This window comes from Rhinoraja longicauda, chromosome 3 (genome assembly GCF_053455715.1).
Source record: "Rhinoraja longicauda isolate Sanriku21f chromosome 3, sRhiLon1.1, whole genome shotgun sequence".
Taxonomy (NCBI): Eukaryota; Metazoa; Chordata; class Chondrichthyes; order Rajiformes; family Arhynchobatidae; genus Rhinoraja; species Rhinoraja longicauda.
In genome coordinates, this window is record NC_135955.1 from 64473009 (window position 1) to 64493283 (window position 20275).

General features: G+C 41.5%; 1 protein-coding gene across 1 annotated transcript in view; it reads right to left on the reverse strand.

Moving 5' to 3' along the window:
* The window catches only part of prdm6 (PR domain containing 6), a 172927-nt gene that overhangs the window by 66754 nt on the left and 85898 nt on the right, over positions 1-20275 (reverse strand). The window contains exon 3 of the mRNA XM_078397012.1: positions 4098-4225. Coding sequence (XP_078253138.1) covers positions 4098-4225 — 128 coding nt within the window. The remainder of the gene's footprint in view (positions 1-4097; positions 4226-20275) is intronic.

Genomic DNA, 20275 nt, shown 5'->3' on the forward strand with positions numbered 1-20275 from the left:
CCACTTAGTCGATTTTAAGGCGACTGCCGGTGACTAGGCTGTCACCGACGTTCGTCGGGGTGTCGCGGGCATGAATCATAGCGGATCTCGGCGTGTTGCGGAAATTTTTTCCAGATAGAAATTTCTCAGCGACAGCTGGCTTGTCGCCAGGTATCGTAGCTTATTGCGGGCGCTATCACATGCTGTCCCCAGGTTTGCTAGGTTGTCGCAGATGCATTTAGAAGCACGTAATATTAAATTAAGAAAAGGCATTTGAAGATACCAGAAGATAGTTTTGTTTAACCAATTTATTTACCGTCACGTCATTTGACAGGTAGATTGGAGGCAACAGTTTGATGGTCAGGTAAGCGTGGGAAATTTGCGATGTTTCCGCAGACAGTATAATCTCTTAGCCAGGTGCTAGTTTCACAAAAAAGTAACTTGTATCAACCTGACTCGGCATTGTCGTGGTCATTGTCGTTGGGTAAAAGAAAATTTCGCCGATCTGCTATGACTTTGACAGTCGCCGGCAGTCGACTTAAAAATCATGTAACTGGGACAGGCCCTTGATATAATAATAGCATTGATTAAACAGTAATGTAAAACTTCAGCAATTATTTAAATTACTGAATTTGTGCTAGGGGAAACATGTAATAACTTACAACTAAAACTGATAAGTGGCAAAAATAAATTCAAGGAGACCATGAAATCTAACTAATCAATTCTGGTATTTGCAGTCCATAAATACATGTTCAATTCAAGTCACTCTTTTCCCATCCTACCCCTATATTCATCCAGTTCCATGATTCTGAATGTAATGTACACAAAACGTTTAGAAAAGCTAAATAAAGGAAAACTATTCCCATTAGTCAGTAGTTTGAGGACTAAGGTTACATATTGGGCAAAAGTACAAGTGGCTTTGAATTAAAATTATTTTTAATGCAGGGAATAGTAATGCTATGGGACTTCCTACATGTAAGGAAACAAGAATTTTCAGGAAATAAATTCTTTCCCTTCCCACCAGTCATGGACCCAGGGAGGAGGGGTTGACAAATTGGGAGTTAAAGGCGAAGAGAGTACAGGAAACGTTACAAAAGACACCCAAATTAATGGGATGGAAAGTTCAAGAAGGGATAAGAGAGTAAGGTCAGGTGAAAGAGCAACTAGTGTGAGAGGGTAGGTGAATACCGAAATAAAAGTGTTATATATGAATGCGCAAAGTATAAGAAATAAAGTGGATGAGCTTGAGGCTAAGTTAGAAATTGGTGAGTATGATGTTGTGGGAATTACAGAGACATGGCTGCGAGAGGATCAGAGCTGGGAACTGAATATTCAGGGGTATACATCCTATCGAAAAGACAGACAGGTGGGCAGAGGGACTGAGGTGGCTCTGTTGGTCAGGAATGAAATTCAGTCCCTTGCTAGGGGAGACATAGAGTTAGAAGATGTAGAGTCATTGTGGATAGAACTGAGAAATTGTAAGGGTAAAAAGACCCTAATGGGAGTTATCTACAGGCCCCTGAGCAGTAGCCTGGAGATAGGGTGCAAATTGCATCAGGAGTTAAAATTAGCATGTAACAAAAGAAATGATACGGTGGTTAGGGGAGATTTGAACATGTAGGTACACTGGGAAAATCAGGTTGGTACTGGATCCCAAGAAAGGTAGTTTATACAGTGCCTCCGAGATTGATTCTTAGTGCAGCTTGTACTGGAGCCTACCAGGGAGCAGGCAATTCTGCATTTAGTGTTATGTAATGAAATGGATTTAATAAGGGAACTCAAGGTAAAGGAACCATTAGGAGGTAGTTACCATAATATGATGAGTTAATCTGCAATTTGAGAGGGAGAAGGTAAAATCGGAAGTGTCAGTATTCCAGTTGAACAAAGGGGACTATGGAGGCATGAGGGAGGAGCTGGCCAAAGTTGACTGGAAAGGGACCCGAGCAAAAATGATGGTGGAACAGCAATGGCAGGTGTTTCTGGGAATAATCCAGAAGATGCAGGATCATTTCATTCCAAAGAGGAAGAAAGATTCTAAGGGGAGTAAGGGGTGACCGTGGCTGACAAGGGAAGTCAAGGACAGTATAAAAATAATAGAGATGACGTATAACATAGCAAAGATGAGTGGGAAGCCAGAAGATTTGGAAACTTATAAAGAACAACAGAAGGTAACTAAAAAGGCAATACGGGGAGAAAAGTTGAAGTACGAAGGTAAGCTAGCCAAGAATATAAAGGAGGATAGTAAAAGCTTATTTAGGTATGTGAAGAGGAAAAAATTAGTTAAGACAAATGTGGGTCCCTTGAAGACAGAAACAGGTGAATTTATTATGGGGAACAAGGTGCTTCCGGTCTGTCAGGAAGTTGATGATCCACTGACAGAGGGGTTCAGGCACAGTCAACCGGGAGAGTTTGTAGTGTAGTAGCTCTGGCACAATGGTGTTAAATGCAGAGCTAAAGTCCACAAATAAAATCCTTGCATAGATCCCCTGGCGATCCAGGTGCTGGAGGATGAAGTGCAGGCCTAAATTGATGGCGTCATCCACCGATCTATTGGCCCGGTATGCAAACTGCAGAGGGTCCAACAGGGGGTTTGTGATGTTTTTCAGCTGGGCCAGCACGTCTTTCAATGGTCTTCATGACTATGGAGGACAGTGCGATATGCCTGTCGTCATTAAGGCCAGTGATCCTTGTCTTTTTGGGTACAGGGACAATAGTGGAGACTTTGAAGCAGGCAGGGACAGGACAGGTTTGCAAGGACTGGTTGAAAATGTCTGTGTAGACCAGTGCCAGTTGTTTGGCACAGAGCTTGAGGGTAGAGGGGGAAACATTGTCCGGTCCTGGAGATTTCCGTCTTTTCTGTCTCCTGAATAGCCTCTCCACCTCCTCAATTTCTTTTGTTGGAGATGGAGAAGTGGCCAGACTGATGTTGGGCAGCAAGGAGGGGGTGTGTAGAGGATCTTTGCAGACTGGAGTCAGGCTATAAGTGGGTGTGAAGTGGTGATTGCAAAGGGGTGGGGGTGGGGAAGGGTCCAGTCTTTGCAGAGCGGAGTCAGGCTGTGAGTAGGTGTGAAGTGGTGACTGGGGGTTGGGGGTGCGGGGGAGGGGGTCCCAGGGTTATGTTTATGTTTCTCGAACCTGCAGTAGAACTTGTTCAGGTCGTTGGTCAGCTGACGATTATCCAAAGAGCGGGGAGTTTTCCTCTTGTAGCTGGGGATTTCTTGCAAGCTCTTCCAAACTGAAGAAGAGTCATTAGCTGAGAACCTGCTCCTCAGCTTCTCAGAGTACCTTTCTTTGGCAGCTCTGATTCCTCTTCTCATTAGCTGAGTTCTCAGCTTGTACTTGGCCTGCCTGTAGAGGTCTGCATCCCAGCTCCTGTAGGCCTCGTCTTTTGACTGGCGGAGCTGTCTGAGTTCTGCTGTAAACCAGGGCTTGTCGTTGTTGAACCAGATCCAGGTCTTAGTGGGAATGCAACTGTCCTCGCAAAAGCTGACATAGGATGTCACAGTGTCTGTGTACTCTTCGAGGCTTGTGGTTGCTTCCCTGAACACATTCCAATCAGTGCAGTCAAAGCAGGACTGTAGTTTTTCAATGCCCTCGCTTGTCTACCTTTTCGTTGTTCTGACTACAGGCTTAGCAGATTTTAGTTTCTGCCTGTAGGTCGGAATAAGGTGAACTAAACATTGATCAGAGAGACCCAAAGCTGCCCGGGGAACAGAACGATATGCGTTTTTGATTGAAGTATAACAGTGATCAAGTGTTCTCCTCTGGTGGGGCAGGTAACATGAAGTCTGTACTTTGGGAGCTCACGACTGAGGTTAGCCTTGTTAAAGTCCCCCAAAACAATGACCATGGAGTCCGGGAAGTCACTCTCTACCCTCAATACCTGGGCAGCGAGTTGCGTTTGCGTCTCACGTACGCAGTCTTGGGGGAGGGGGATATAAACTCTAGCGAGAATAAAAGAGGTAAATTCCCTCGTAGAATAAAAGGGTTTGCAGTCGATAAAGAAAGATTCTGGATTGGGGGAACAGAAGTTAAGATTCTAGATTGGGGGAACAGAAGTTCATCCAATGTTCAGTTAAGCATCACATTGATAGGTCAAAATTGTAAGCATCACCTACCTGTACTGGACAACTGTCATGTTCTGCTCTCCACAATGTCTTGCACATCGGATATACCTCATCCAATTTGACTTGTTGGGGTCACTGCCATCAATAAAATGTTGTAGGGATCCTTCCTGATCATATATCTGAGAAAGAGGTCAAAAGGTCAAACAGTTAATTGGAGTAACAATGATCACTCTCTGGTTGCCTTGGTGGTATCTCTGCTGAATGCCTAAGATAGAAATTTGTGATGATTTATTTTTGTCACTGGCATGAAGCATTTTCAGGAATCTGTCAAGCTATTACAAATAAATGAATGATACAGAAATATGAAAGAACCCACTTGTCAATTTTAATCAGCCCTTTATATTCAACTGGTCGTCACCATGCATAAACAATGAGAATGCAAGTGTCATTTTAGGCCGTATTTTCTTCCTGATATACTTAACATAAAAATAATTTGCTTCTTGATAAAATTGAACTACTATCTGATACCTTCTTTCATGGTAAAATGGTCCCTGATAATTTAGCCAAAAGACTGCTTCCTTTTAAGCCAAACGTGAGAAACAATAGCAGATTTTATATTTGCTTTAATTGAGTATTGCTTAAAAGGGCATAATTTGGAATGAACTTCAGTATTACACCTTATTGTTTGAAAATAACCTAAATATTGAGCTGTTGCAGTATGGCTAATTCTGATAGATTTTATGGAAATGTAATTTATTACCAAATCAAATGAATAAAAAATAGTTTATTGAACATCGCCTTCAATTTATATGCATCTGGCATACAGTCAATATAGATGTTGAAGGAAATGTCTTAAAAACACTTGCTGCAAAGTGTCACATTAACTGCAAAACTACAGATGATTTAAATATAGATTGATTGGAAGCAGTTTAATGGGAACCTCAGAAAAAATCTAAAACCTTTTGTTTTTATAAACGTCAAATATTTCAAATAGCATGCAATACATTGGAATGCATCATGCACCAACCTTTTGGGCTTCAGGAATTTCCACACTTCATTAACTGTATGGAATTAAAGAAGCATTAAGGATTAAATTTCCCATAGTGGAGTGCTGGCAGGAGTGTTTATATGAAGCTTTTTAAAATATATAGTTGAGTCATAGCTGCAAGAGCTTGAAACAAATTTTTATAACCCTTTTTATTTTTTTTAAATTTGGTTCACTGTCAGTATTCATGGTGAATGTCTCAGTTTTGATTTGAAAGATTATTAAAGCAACCTGGAATACAGCTGAACCATGCAAAAACAACATGATCACAAATACTATGGACAAGAAGGACATAGGTAGAAACTTATTTAGCAATAAATAGCAAACTATTTATTTGCAAATGCATTACTTTCCACTCCATCGTTCTTAAGTTAAAGTATTCTTTATGTACTTTTTCTATATTATTTCGCATCATATAAGGCAATTAGTGAGAACCTCATTTTGCTTTATATTTTTGTAACATCTCCAAGTTTGTGGATGACCCAAAGCTGGGTGGCAGTGTGAGCTGCGAGGAGGAAGCTATGAGGCTGCAGGATGACTTGGATAGGTTGGGTGAGTGGGCAGATGCGCGGCAGATGCAGTATAATTTGGATAAATGTGAGGTTATCCACTTTGGTGGCAAGAACAAGAGGGCAGATTATTATCTGAATGGTGTCAGATTCAGAAAAGGAGAGGTGCAATGAGTCCAAGGTGTCCTTGTACATCAGTCACTGAAAGTGAGCATGCAGGTACAGCAGGCAGTGAAGGAAGCTAGTGGCATGTTGGCCTTCATAGCGAGAGGATTTGAGTATAGGAGCACGGAGGTCCTACTGCAGTTGTACAGGGCCCTGGTGTGACTGCACCTGGAGTATTGTGTGCAGTTTTGGTCTCCTAATTTGAGGAAGGACATTCTTGCTAATGTGGGCTTATATTCATTGGAATGTAGAAGGATGAGAGGGGATCTTATAAAAACATATAAAATTCTTAAGGGATTGGACAGGCTAGATGCAGGAAAAATGTTCCTGATGTTGGGGGAGACCAGAACCAAGGGTCATAGTTTAAGAATAAGGGGTAGGCCATTTAGGACTGAGATGAGGAAGAACTTTTTCAGCCAGAGAGTTGTGAACTTGTGGAATTCTCTGCCACAGAGGTAGTGGAGGCCAATTCACTGGATGTATTCACAAAATAGTCAGATATAGCTCTTAGGGCTAATGGAATCAAGGGGAGAAAGCAGGTACAGGGTACTGTTTCTGGATGATCAGCCATGATCATATTGAATGGCAGTGCTGGCTCGAAAGGCCGAATGGCCTACTCCTGCACCTATTTTCTATGTTTCTATGTTTCTATCATCCTAAAGAAATGAAACATGTAACCACACGGGTTTCCTCTGGGTGCTCCAGTTTCCTCCCACATCCAAAAGACGTGTAATTTTGTAGGTTAATTGGCCTCTATAAATTACCCCAGTGTGTAGGGAGAAGATGTGAATGTGGGATAACATTGGGAATCATTAGAAAGGTTCTGACCCAAAATATCACCTATCCATATCCAGGGATGCTGCCTGACCCACTGAGTTATTCCAGCATTTTGTGTCTATCTCTGGGATAACATAGAAGTAGTTTAAATGGGTTATCAATGGTAGCCAAAGGACTTGGTGGGTTATAGGGCATGTTACCATGCGATATCTATCAACCAATTCAATCAAAGGGGAATTGGTCATCGCCCAATCTCACAGTGAAATCTCTTGTCTCTCTTTCTCCACCTATATCCTTCCTTTGTCCCGCCCCCCCCTGACATCAGTCTGAAGGGTCTCGACCCGAAACGTTGCCCATTCCTTCTCTCCTGAGATGCTGCCTGACCTGCTGAGTTACTCCAGCATTTTGTGAATAAATGTCTCTCTTTAAAAATCAGTTGAAGTAACTCTGAATCATCAATATAAAAAGAAGCACATTTTTTTGCTGCATATTGCCGAAACATTTTATATTTAGTATACACAGTTCCTTCTGCAGAGTGTCAGTTGTAAGCCTTTTTTCACTTAACGTTTTTTTTTATTTTGTAAGGATAGAAAGCCCAACGTGAGCTTCACTGAACACAAAAGAGAAGTTTACAGTTGAATGATCAAGACTGCAAGGGTCCGGTGAAAGGCTCCAGCTCCAGCCACAAAATCACATCATGAAAGTTAGCACATTGACATCCCATTAGGTTTTCATGATGACTCGGTACCAGGACCAATTAGACCCATGTCTTAAGGTAAAGCATGGATTTCAGTTTGAGTTCAGGTTCAGGGAAATGAACAAAATGTAGGATTACAAAATACTAAAGAATCAAAAGGTTTAATACCTTTGTAATGAAGTTCACTTACAGCATTTTAATGGCCTACCCTTCTTTCTTATTAAATTGTCTTGTTTAAGTATTCTTACTCTGTCTTCAACTGACAAGAGATTCTTACAACTGACTTCATGAACTGCAATAAGCTCAATGGCATGATCAAGACATTTAGTTTGATTTATTAAAATGATATCTGTCCAATGTGATATGCCAACAACCTCTTAGCATAAGATAAGTATAATTGTTAAATACGACAATGTTTTCTGATATTTTTGAATTATATTTCATATGGTCATTTCACAGAAACCTTGTTAAATTTTTCCATTATTATAATATTTTCACAAATAAGTAATTTTCACAAAGTTTACTGAAAATTGTAGGGAATACTATGATATCAAAATTAAATTCCCAAATTATTCACAGTGAGAGCTGGTGGAGCTGCTGCCTCACAGTAACGGAGACTCGGGATGAATTTTGACCTTGGGTTCTGTCTGTGTGAAGTTTGCACGTTCTCCATGTAACCATGTGTCTTTCGTCGGGTGCTCTGGCTTTCTTTCTCCCACATCCCAAAGATATGTGGGTTTGTAAGATAACTGGCCTCTATAAATTGTCCCTGGTGTGTAGGCAGTGGATGAGAAGGTGGAATAACATAGAACTAGCATGGACGGGTGATCAACAGTCAGCGTGGAATCTGTGGGCCGAAAGGCATATTTCAATGTAGTCTCCAAACTAATTAAAAATGTGAATATTTAGCATATATTTACAAGGATAAAAAGTGAAGGAGAACCTATATTTGCAGATTTCCTAAATTAATATTTGCAACATTACATAAATCTTTGAATTTGTACTAAGACTCCATCAAGAATTGCATTAAATATGCCACTTTGTTTCTAGTAAATTTCAAATTTCCCAGGTTTCTGTGAAAGATTGAATGTCCTCTCTGATATGAGCATATTTTTCAGTTAAAATGTGTGCATAATTAAGTGCTATCTTTATTCAATAATGTATAACGCCATATTTACAATGAAATTAAAAGCTAGTTCAAAATAATTACAAATTTACAGTTGTTTTGCACATAATGCTCCAGGAGACATCAAATGCAGAATTGTTGACCTTTTCTAAAAATCCAAAGAAACTCAACTATTTTCAAATTCTTCAAAATATAGGCCAAGAAATTCCACAGAGGCTTTCCAGTCTGTGATGTTCTATCATGTTCAAGGCCTGGAACTTTGTGGCGTTGGGTCTTACCTGAGAAGCATCTCATACAAAATCTTACCTTTTGAGCTCTCACCCTTGTGGGGAATGAAAATTGCTGAGGATGTGAGTTTGGAAAAAGATAGAAGGCAAGTGAAAATAAAATGGGGATGGAAAATCACAGTATGGAGGTGAATTGCAGGTAGGGAGAACTGGAAAAAGAGGGCCACTCTGGATTCCACAACTGTGCCCAAGTAATGTCAGGGACATTTCGAATATTGAGAAAAAACTTTTTCACCCAGAGAGTTGTTGTGAATTTGTGGAATTCTCTGCCGCAGAAGGCAGTATAGGCCAATTCACTGGATGAATTTAAAAGAGAGTTAGATATAGCTCCTGGGGCTAGCGGAATCAAGAGATATGGGGAGAAGGCAGGCACGGGTTACTGATTGTTGATGGTCAGCCATGATCACAAAGAATGGTGGTGTTGGCTCAAAGGGCCAAATGGCCTCCTCCTGCACCTATTTGTATGTTTCTATGTTTCTATGAACAATCCTAAAGGAGTTCGTAACCCTTTAGTTAAGATGTATACAGAACAGAAGTGGTATAAAAACAAACATGCTCACCAGTCTTCTTACCTGAAGACATCATATGCAACAAGGACCTATCTAATTTATAGAAACTGGCACCAGACACATTTTTTATTATTTCTACAGCACAAGCGCAAAAATAAATATAATGGAATAGAATCCCTACATTATTTCACTACATTTTTTAAGGTCATGACTTAACTGTAATCGAAGTGAGGACAGTGCAATTTAGTTGTTTTAGCATTCCAGTCTAGTTGAGTTTAGTTTAGTTTAGAGATACAGCATGGAAACAGGCCCTTCAGCCCACCGAGTCTGCACCGACCAGCAACCCCGCACCCTAACCCTATCCTACACATACTATGGACAATTTACAATTTTACCAAGCCAATTAGCTTACAAGCCTGTACGTCTTTGGAGTGTGTGAGGAAACTGGAGTACACGGAGAAAACCCACGTATGTCACGGGAAGAATGTACAAACTCCCCACAGACAAGCACCCGTGGTCAGGATCGAACCAGGGTCTCTGGTGCTTTATGGCAGCAACTCTATCGCTGCACCACTGTGTCACTCTGTCGATTATATTCTCTGCTGCCTCTTGTTAGGAGTCAGCGGTGAAATTATTTTTAGGCAGAATTTACTCAGCTATTGATGGGGGTCTTCTTATTTTTTAATTACGTGGGGAATCTAAATCAGAAAGGTCACAAAATAACTGGAGTTGGAAAAAGAGGTTTTAAGTGGGATGAATATATGGGATTGAGGTTAAGTGAGGGAAGATGACTGGGCTTAAAGTTGACACTATGTAAAGTGTAAAATGTTCTATACCCTAGCACTTGTATCTTAGGGTGCAAAATTTAAAAATACATATAATCTAAGCTGCATTCGGTCATCTACATACATCTCTCCGCCCCGTGTGTACTCTAATTGAAAATACATACCATCTTTTGAGAGTGAGTGAGGGCAGGTAATATCATAGTCCATCCTTCTTGACAGAGTTATTGACTTGGACTTCAGTATACTGAACAAAATACATGATTTGTCTGCCTACTGTCCAATTATGTCGAAATCTGCCAGGAGTGACTCAATCACTGTGTGTCTTTTAGATGGGGTTGTGCAGAGGGTGGTGTAATCAGTAAAGAGATCAATGCAGGCTTTGATAAATCAACTCCTATAGCATCAATGAAGATGAGAAATAGCAAGGCCATGCATGAGTGATAACCACATACATGTTGAAATTGAAGCCAAATATAGTCAGCACAACACTTTCTGTCCTCTGGGAAAGATGCATATTTATTTTGATACATGTAAGGAAATTTATGATAGAGCTGGTCTGGTATTGTTTATGAAAGGCACAGGATTTTTTTCTGGCGCAGTTGTAGAGTTGTTGCCTTTCAGCGCCAGAGACTCGAGTTCGATCCTATCGGTCGATGCCATCTGCACGGAGTTTGTACGTTCTCCCCATGACCGCGTGGGTTTTTTCTGGGTGCTCCGGTTTCCTCCCACATTCCAAAGATGTAGGTTAATTGGCTTTGTTAAAGAAAAATTGTAAATTGTTCCTAGTGTGTGGGATAGTGCTAGTGTACAGGGCGATCGCTGGTTTGTGCGGACTCAGTGGGCCGGAGGGCCTGTTTCCGCACTGGATCTCAGAACTAAACTAAACTCAATCCCAAAGGGAAGATAGACACAAAAAGCTGGAACAAAGCGGGTCAGGCAGCATCTCTGGAGAAAAGGAATAGGTGGTTTTTGGTTGAGAGCCTTCTTCAGACTGAGAGTCAGAGGAAAGGGAAATAAGAGATATAGATGGTGACATAGAGAGATATAGGACAAATAAATGAAAGATATGCAAACAAGTAACAATGATAAAGGAAACAGGCCATTGTTGCGGGCTAGGTAAAAACAGGACAACAGTGAAATTGGTACAACAACTATGGTGGGGGAGGGATGGAGAGAGAGGGGATGCAAGGGTTATTTGAAGTTAGATAAATCAATATTCAGACCGCAGGGTTGTAAGCTGCCCAAGCAAAATATGAAGTGCTGTTCTTTCTATTTGCATTTGGCCTCACTCTGACAATGAAAGAGGCCCAGGGCAGAAAGGTCAGTGTGGGAATGGGAAGGGGAGTTAACGTGTTTGGCAACCGGGAGCTCATGTAGGCCCGGGCAGGCTGAGCAAAGGTCTTCCTTCCTACACTTTAATCCCAAAGGGTATTGTTTTAACATTATCCGGGCAACTTGGTGACACAGCAGTTAATATTGCTGTCAAATTGTTACAGTGGCTTGGCTTTGATCCTGATCTCAGCTGCTGTCAAAGACTCGTACAGCACGGAAATAGGCTCTTCAGCCCATTGGGTCTGTGCCAAGCATCAGGCACCCATGTTACACTATCCTTCACAAATCTCATTTTACATTCCCCACTTTCTCATCAAAACCCGCTGATCCTACCACTCACCCTACACACCCCCAAGGGCATTTAAGGTCACCAATTAACTTACCAAACTCTCTAGCTTTGGGTTGTGGGCAGAGAGACAGAAAGATCTGAAAGAAAGCTACAGGGCGACAGAGTACGTGCAAACTGCACTGGAGAGCACCAGAGGTCAGGAGTAAACTCAGATGCTGGAACTGTGAAGCAGCGGCTCTACTAGTTGTGCCTGTTCTCATGTTCTCTATGTGACTAAGTGGATTTCCTTCAGGTGCTTCGGTTCCTCCCACATATCAAAGGCAAATTAATTGGCAGGTTAATTGGCTTCTGCGAATTACCCCCAGTGTAGGTGAGTGGTAGGAAAGAGAATGGGTTGTGTGGAGAGCGATTGGGGGGGGGGGGAAAGGATCGATGAGATTGCTCTGATAGTAGGTTCAGATTTGATGAGCTGAATGGCTTCCTATGCCACCAAAATTATTTAAAATGATTTCTAAAGTGCAGATTGACAGATTCTTAATTGGTAAGGGAGTCAGGGGTTATGGGGAGAAGGCAGGAGAATGGGGTTGAGAGGGAGAGATAGATCAGCCATGTTTGAATGGTGGAGTAGGCTTGATGGGCCGAATGATTTAATTTTGCTCCTATAACTTATGCACTTATGGACTTATGATAATTGTTGGACACCAAAAGAACCAAATGAAATGGACAGCATTGGCAGAGAAAGGGTTGAGGCTTGATGGTCACAATGGAAATGACAGTGACTTAAGCACTGTCCTTTCTCCAAGGTATGTGGGCACAAATCCAGTTTTAACAAATAAAATGGAAGATACCCCTGGATGTGAAATAATCTGCTCAGTTGCTGAGAACAGTAGTTTGCTTCTGAGCAGTTGCCTTCAATCTGTCCGAAGTATTTTATGTACATGTCGAGTGAGTAACCAGAGGAAGATCAGTCACGCTGTCAGTTAGCTGGTTAGTTACTTGGAATGGATTGGCTTGGTTAACAAAAATGATGGAAACTGTTGGATTCAGAGGGAAACTGCTTTTTTCATCAATACTTTGGAACCCAAGGGGAGCCCTTGGTGCTCTAACCAGCCGTTTAGTTTAATTTCAGTTTTAGAGATACAGCACGGTAATAAGCTCTTCCGCCCTCTGAGTTCATGCTGACCATCAATCACCTGTTCACGTTAGTTCTATGTTATTCCACTTTCTCATCCATTCCGTACACACTAAGGGCAATTTACAGAGGCTAATAACCTACAAACATGCACGTCTTTGGGACGTGAGAGGAAACCAGAGCATCCAGTGGAAACCCATACGGTCACAGGGAGAACGTGTGAACTCCACAGAGACAGCACCTGAGGTTGAGATCAAACCCAGGTCTCTAGCGCTGAGAGGCAGCAGCTTCACCACTGTGCACGAGTTTGTGCGTTCTCCCCGTGACCTGTGTGGGTTTTCTCTGGGATCTCCGGTTTCCTCCCAATTGTAAATTGTCCCTAGTGTGTGTAAGATGGTGTTAGTGAGTGGGGATCACTGGTCGGCAAGGACTCGGAGGGCCAAAGGGCTTCTAGGTTTCTACAGAACCTTTTTGGATAACTACTATTACAATAAATCAATAGAAAGGGAATGAATTGAACACAAATCACTTTAGAGATTCACACCTGCAGTGCTACATCTTTGTCAAAAACTCTTTGAAATGATTTTATTGTGGTGAAGAAGTATTTAAGTCTCACCCTTTACCAATCTCTTAGACACTCATTATAATTGCTCTTAACAATGTAAAAGGTTCTCAGGTCATCATTAGTAAACATTCATGTATGTCAGAGCAGTGCAAACTGCAGCAGCTGCTTATTTTTAATATGTAAATTTAAACTTATTTTTATCCTGCCCTGACTCCAAAGCACCGACCACTGGCGGCCAGGACAAAACTAGAGGACACAGGTTTAAGGGGAGTTGGGCAAAATTTAATACAAACCCGAGGGCCAACTTTTTCACACAGAGGGTAGTGTGCATATGGATCGAGCCGAGAGAGGAGGTAATTAAACCAGGCATTATAACAGAGAGTAGAAAAAACAGAGAGTAGAAACAAAGAACTAAAGATGCAGGTTTACAAAGACGCAAAGTGCTGGAGTTACTCAGCGGGTCCAGCAGCATCTCTGGAGAACATGGATAGGTGATGTTCAAGGTCCAGACCTTTCTTCCCAGGAGAACTTCTTCAAAGTAGACATACCTTGACGAGATTTTGCAATGGAGCAGTAAAATGTACAAAAAAAGGAACTGGTTTACAAAGCCATAAAGATGCTGGTTTACAAAGCCACAAAGTGCCGGAGTAACTCAGTGGGCCAGGCAGCATGTCTAGACAGGCAAGAGGCACTTGGACAGGTACATTGATAGGAAAGGTTTAGGATATGGGGAAAACGCTGGCAAAAGGGACTAGCTTAGATGGACAAGATGGACCTGTTTCTGTGCTCTATGACTCTATTTGGTATTCTACTGTAATTTAGCATATTGGCAGTAATATGTTTTTTCTATGTATAGACCTTAGGTAGGCCTTGAATGTTGGTCAAACAATTTATGGCCTGCACTGCAAACGTGGTTGTCATTTCTATGATCCACACAATTGAAAAACATGGAATGTCCACAAGATGCTGCTGCCTGGACCTGTGCTGCTCCATTGCCCCTAGTATGTGGGCGAGTGGTAGACTTTGGGGACTTATTTTATGTAGCGCAGAAAGTCCACAGGAGGACACACGGAGATTGCATGTTGAGTTACTTGCTATTGTGATTGTTCGTGATTAAAGAAAAGTAAAGAACCCAACTGGAGCCCGATTATTACCCACAGTCCAGAGTGATTGAAGTAATCAAGGCAAAAATGATTTGGTGGGCGCAGTGGGAAGAAGTTTTATCTTTCTTCCTTTTGAAAGTTTTAAACTTTCTTTCTTTTTGAATGGCACAGTGGGAGAGTTGCTGTTTTACAGCGCCAAAGACCTGGGTTCAATCCTGACTACGGATGCTGTCTGTACGAGTTTGTGCGTTCTCCCCGCGACCTATGTGGTTTTCCACACCGTATCTCTAAACTAAACTAATCAAATGGGTTTGGTTAGGATTAGGGTAAAAATGGGCACGGAGGTTGACATGGACTGGGTAGGCCGAAGGGCCTGTTTCTGTGCTATATCTCTATGTGACCCGAAGACCACAGTTAAAACTTAATAAATTTAACACTGCAATGCAATCTCAATTTTGCAAATTAGGGAGACGTCTGTATTTCACAGAATTTTGAAAATGTGATTCCATCGCAAATAGATTTTTTTATTGATGTTCATTGAGTCAATGGTAATAGCCCTGCTCCAAACAGGAGTGGAAACCTACCCCCTGATCAGATACAAATTAACCTCTGTCAGACTGAAATGCAAGAGGTGACACCACCTACATTCTGCCAAGTTGGTTTGAAGGTGTTTACAACCTTGCAACGGATATCAAAAATATCTGTGTGTACTGTTTATTTTATTTTTTATCTTACTACTGTCTACATAACATTATGTAGAATGCATGGCAGAATGTTATTACTTCAGTTGAATCGCATCTATTTAGTTAACCTATCAGCTTTCATTTTATTTAAGGTAAAAATCAGCTGGCACATCAAGTAATAAAATCAATTACTCTAACAGCGGGGACCAAAGCTGAGCTCCATCATCTTTGCAGACGTATGCCCTTTCACCTTTGCAAACATGCACACTATCATCTTTGAAGACAGGTTCCCAATCTCCCACTGTTTCTGGAGACTCTAACAAGTACTCTTTACCATGTCACGTAAACATTACAATGTGTTTACATTCTATCTGCCCCAAAGATAGCAGAAACCCACATTTCAACAGTGGCAGTCTGCTGACTGCAGCTAATGCTCCATCACTCACAAAATACTGCTTTTGTGGCCGACTCCACTTGCGGTAAAAAACGTTCAAAGGAAAAAAAAATCCAGATTTATGATGGGGAGAAAGAGATTTTGACAGGAGGGATGTCATCATGCTGTTGTCTCTGCCTTTCTTGATATCAGCTTGATTATTTTGGTTCTTGATTCAAAATGCTCGTTCCATGTCATTTGCCTATTTTGAATTATAACCAAACTAAAAATGTGTAGGGTGTCAGAAGTTGAATGACATTGCCGTACATAAGTTGCATCCCAATTCTCGTCCCCCTCAAACAAAAATGACCATTCATGGAAATTTATAATTTTCTACAGAACCTTTTTGGATAACTACTATTAAAATAAATCAATAGAAAGGGAATGAAATGAACACAAATTACTTTAGAGATTCACACCTGCAGTGCTACATCTTTGTCAAAAACTCTTTGAAATGATTTTATTGTGGTGAAGAAGTATTTAAGTCTCACCCTTTACTTATCTCTTAGACACTCATTATAATTGCTCTCAATAATGTAAAAGGTTCTCAGGTCATCATTAGTAAACATTCAAGTATGTCAGAGCAGTGCAAAGTGCAGCAGCTGCTTATTTTTAATATGTAAATTTAAACTTAGTAAAATTACTGAGTTACTTTTCTTTGACTGAATAGCCTTGCTCATGTACATGTAACATAAAGCTCAGAACTTAGAACAATACAGCACAGAAACAGGCCATTCAGCCCTGTGTCGAGCACAATGTCAAATTAAAGTGCTCCCTTCTGCTGTCACATGATCCATATCCCTCTATCCCTGCATATTCATGTGCCTATCCAAAAGCCTCATAAATGTTATTGTCATATATATGTCCACCACCACTCTTTCAGCAGCACATTACCGACATCCACCACTCTCTGTGTAAAAATCTAGTCATAAGGGCGTCACAGTATTGCAGCGGTAGAGTTGCTGCCTTACAACACCAGAGACCCAGGTGTGATCCTGACTAAGGGTAAAGTCTGAATGGAGTTTGTACATTCTCCCTATGACCACATGGGTTTTCTCCTGGTGCTCCGCTTTCCTCCCACATTCCAAAGACATGTAGGTTTGTAGGTTAATTGACTTCTGTAAATTGTTCCTAGTGTGCAGGATAAAACTCGTGTACGGTTGGCGCAGACTCGGTTGGCCGAAGGGCCTGTTTCCACGCTCTATTTCTAAACTAAAATAAAATAAAATCTTCTTTAAACTTTCCTCTCTGACTTAAAGCTGTTTCTTCTAGTACTCGACATTTCCACCTTGAGAAAAATATTCTGTTTACACTATCCAGGCCTCTGAAAGTTTTATAAACTTCTATCAGGTCACCCCTCAGCCTCCCACATTCCAGAGAAAGCAATCCAAGTTTGTCAAACCTCTTCTTGCAGCTAATGTCGTCTAATCCATCTAGAATGCTGGTAAACATATTTTGCACCCTCTCCAAAACATCTTTTGCACCCTCTCCAAAGCCTCCCCATTTTTCATGCAATGGGATGACCAGAACTGTGCACAAGACTCCAAATGCAGCTTAAGCAAAGTCCTATGAAGCTTTACCATAACGTACTCTTATACTCAATGCCCCAACTGGTGAAGGCAAGCATACCATATGGCTTCTATATCACTCTATCTACTTCTGTTGCCACTTTTGTGGAGGTATGGACTTGGATACCAAGACCCCTTTGTAGGTCAATGCTGTTAAGGTATTGTGCCATTAAAGGTATACCTTCCCCTTACATTCAACTTCCAAAGACCAACGCCTCACATTTGCTCAGTTTACACTCCAGCTGCCATCTCTTAACCCATATCTGTAACCTATCTATATTCATTCTGTGTCTTTTGGCAGCCTTCCTCATGGTCCACAATCCAATTTTTTATGTTATGAAACTGAGTGGAGCCGAGGTGGAGGGAGCCGCTGGCGACGATGGACGTGAGGAGTGGGACGGGAGGTTCACGGGCCAGGCCGGTCGAGGAAGGCCTGCAGTGGCCTGGGACTTACTTGGATCAGGAGTCGCTCCAGTACAAAAGTGACACTGTGGCGCAGCAGTAGAGTTGCTGCCTTACAGCGCCAGGGACCCAGGTTCATCCCTGACTATGGGTGGCGTCTTTGTATGTTATCCCTGTGTCTGCAAGGGTTTTCTCTGCGTGCTCCGGTTTCCGCCCACACTCTAAACACATGCAGGTTTGGAGGTTAATTGATTTTGGTAAAATTGTAAATTGTCCCTAGTGTGTTGGATAGTGCTAGTGTATGGGCTGATTGCTGGTTGGCGCGCACAGAAACAGGCCGAAATGCCTGTTTCTGCACCGCACATCTCTAAAAAGTTTTATGAGATACATCTATCAGGTCTCCCGTCAGTTTCCAATGCTCCAGAGAAAACAATCCAAGTTTGTCAACCTCTCCTTGTAACTTACTTGTCTCATTGTAAGATAGTATAGACAATCAGAAACACAAGATCATGATTATGTGATAGGAGTAGAATTAGGCCATTTGGCCCATCAAGTATACTCCGCCATTCAATCATGGCTGGTCTATCTCTCCCTCCTAACCCCATTCTCCTGCCTTCTCCCCATAACCACTGATACCTGTTCTAATCAATTGTCTGTCACTCAAAGACTAGAAAGCTTAACGTTTAGATTAGAGGGGGAAGTATAAATGAGATGTAGGGGGCAAGTTTTTTTTAACCCAAATAGAATGGTGGGTGCCTGGATTGCACTGCCAGCAGTGAAGGTGAAACCAAATATCATAGTGGCATATAGAGAGGCATATGAATATGCAGGGTAAGGAGGTATATAGAACACATGCAGGCAGAGGAGGTTAGTCTAACTTTGCAGTTTGGTACAGACATCATTGCTGAAGGGACTGTTCCTGTCATGTACTGTACTATATGTTCTAAAAATATATGGCAAAGTTGTTATAAAGGTTGTCTTCCCAATATTGAAGACCTTTCAAATTACAACATTGAACTTAGATAGAGGAAACTGTGACACAGCCCCAAAATGATTGATTGAGTTATACACTGATGGAAGCCTTGTTTCTGCATGCCAAAATTAAAAGTTCTAAATTCCTATCTGAAGAAAACTGAGCGATGATATATAAAATAGCACTTCAGTTGAGATATATAATCTACTGCATGAAATTCATCCAACCTATCATTAGAAGAATTAGGCGACTTTCAAATGGAATTTAATTTCCTGCAATATTGATTACTATTCAAGAACACAACATTGACGATCAACAATTTCGAAGGGATCCCCCTCCCCTCCCCCCACTCACCATCAACAACACCACAGTCACATCTGTGGAGTCATTTAAGTTCCTTGGAACCATCATCTCCAGGGACTTTAAATGGGGGGCCACCATCGACTCCACAGTCAAAAAGGCCCAACAGAGGATGGACTTCCTGCGGCAACTGAAGAAACACAATCTGCCACAGGCAATGATGGTCCAATTCTATACTGCTATCATTGAGTCCGTCCTCACCTTCTGCATCACGGTCTAGTTTGGCTCAGCCACTAAGCACGACATCCAGAGGCTGCAGCTGAGAAGGTTGTTGGCTGCAACTTTCCCCCCATTGGCGAACTGTACACTGCGCGGGCAAGATCATTTCTGACCCCTCTCACCCTGGCCACAAACTCTTCAAAGCACTTCCTTCTAGAAGGCGACTCCGGACTGTCAAAGCAGCCACAGCCAGACATGAAAACAGCTTTTTTTCACGAGAGATAGTTCTACTCCATAACCAAAGTCTGTAGTCTCTTTTTTGCTCTGGTTTATTTTCACCCACATGTTTAGATCATAATGTTGTATCCTTATTGTTTTGATGTGGTTATGCTTTATTCTTAATTGTTAACTGTATGTTTGTGTTGTTATTTGTGAGCGGAGCACCAAGGCACATTCCTTATATATGCATACTTGGCCAATAAACATTCATTCATTCATACATTCATTCATTCATTCATTCATTCATTCATTCAACACTTTGGGAGATGGGAAGAAGAGCACTGTAGAACTGTTCATCTCTATTTTCAGCGATGGTTATGAACGATTTGGTGAGGTCTAGTAATTATTGCAGAAATGTTCTAATTACAAGACAATGATCGGGAGTTACCTCAGGTTGTGCTGATTCACCTCCATAACTTTGGTAGCGGATCCTATAAATCTTTGTTAATGCATCAATTCAGAATTTCCAACAGTCTCATATCAAAGATAGCTATCAGAAGAAAATTAGACTAGATTTTAGAGATACAGCGTGGAAACAGGCCCTTCAGCCCACCAAGTCCGTGTCGACCAGTGATCCCTGTATATTAGCACAATCCTATACATTGAGGCCAATTTACAATTTTACCAAAGCCATTTAACCTACAAACCTATACGTCTTTGGAGTGTGGGAGGGAGACACAGAGAAAACTCTTGCGGTCACAGGGAAAACATGCAAATTCCATACAGATAGCACCAGTAGTCAGGATCGAACCCGGGTACTCTGGCGCTGTGTGGCAGCAACTGTTGCAAAAATATTTCTGATAATTCTTCTTAAACACATGTGCACATATTTCCTTATCTTACTCAGGGACTTCCATGTGGCGCAGTAGTGAAATGTTCCCTTACTGGCAGACACATGTTCATACAAAACAAGTCACTGTCTCCAGACATAGACAATGATGTCCCTCTTAAATGAGCTGCTGGCTAATCCTTGTGTAAGTCTACTTTGAGAATTATCATTTTTGTGATAATAGTCAACTCAACCTTTCAGGCACAAAGTATGTTCTGAAGC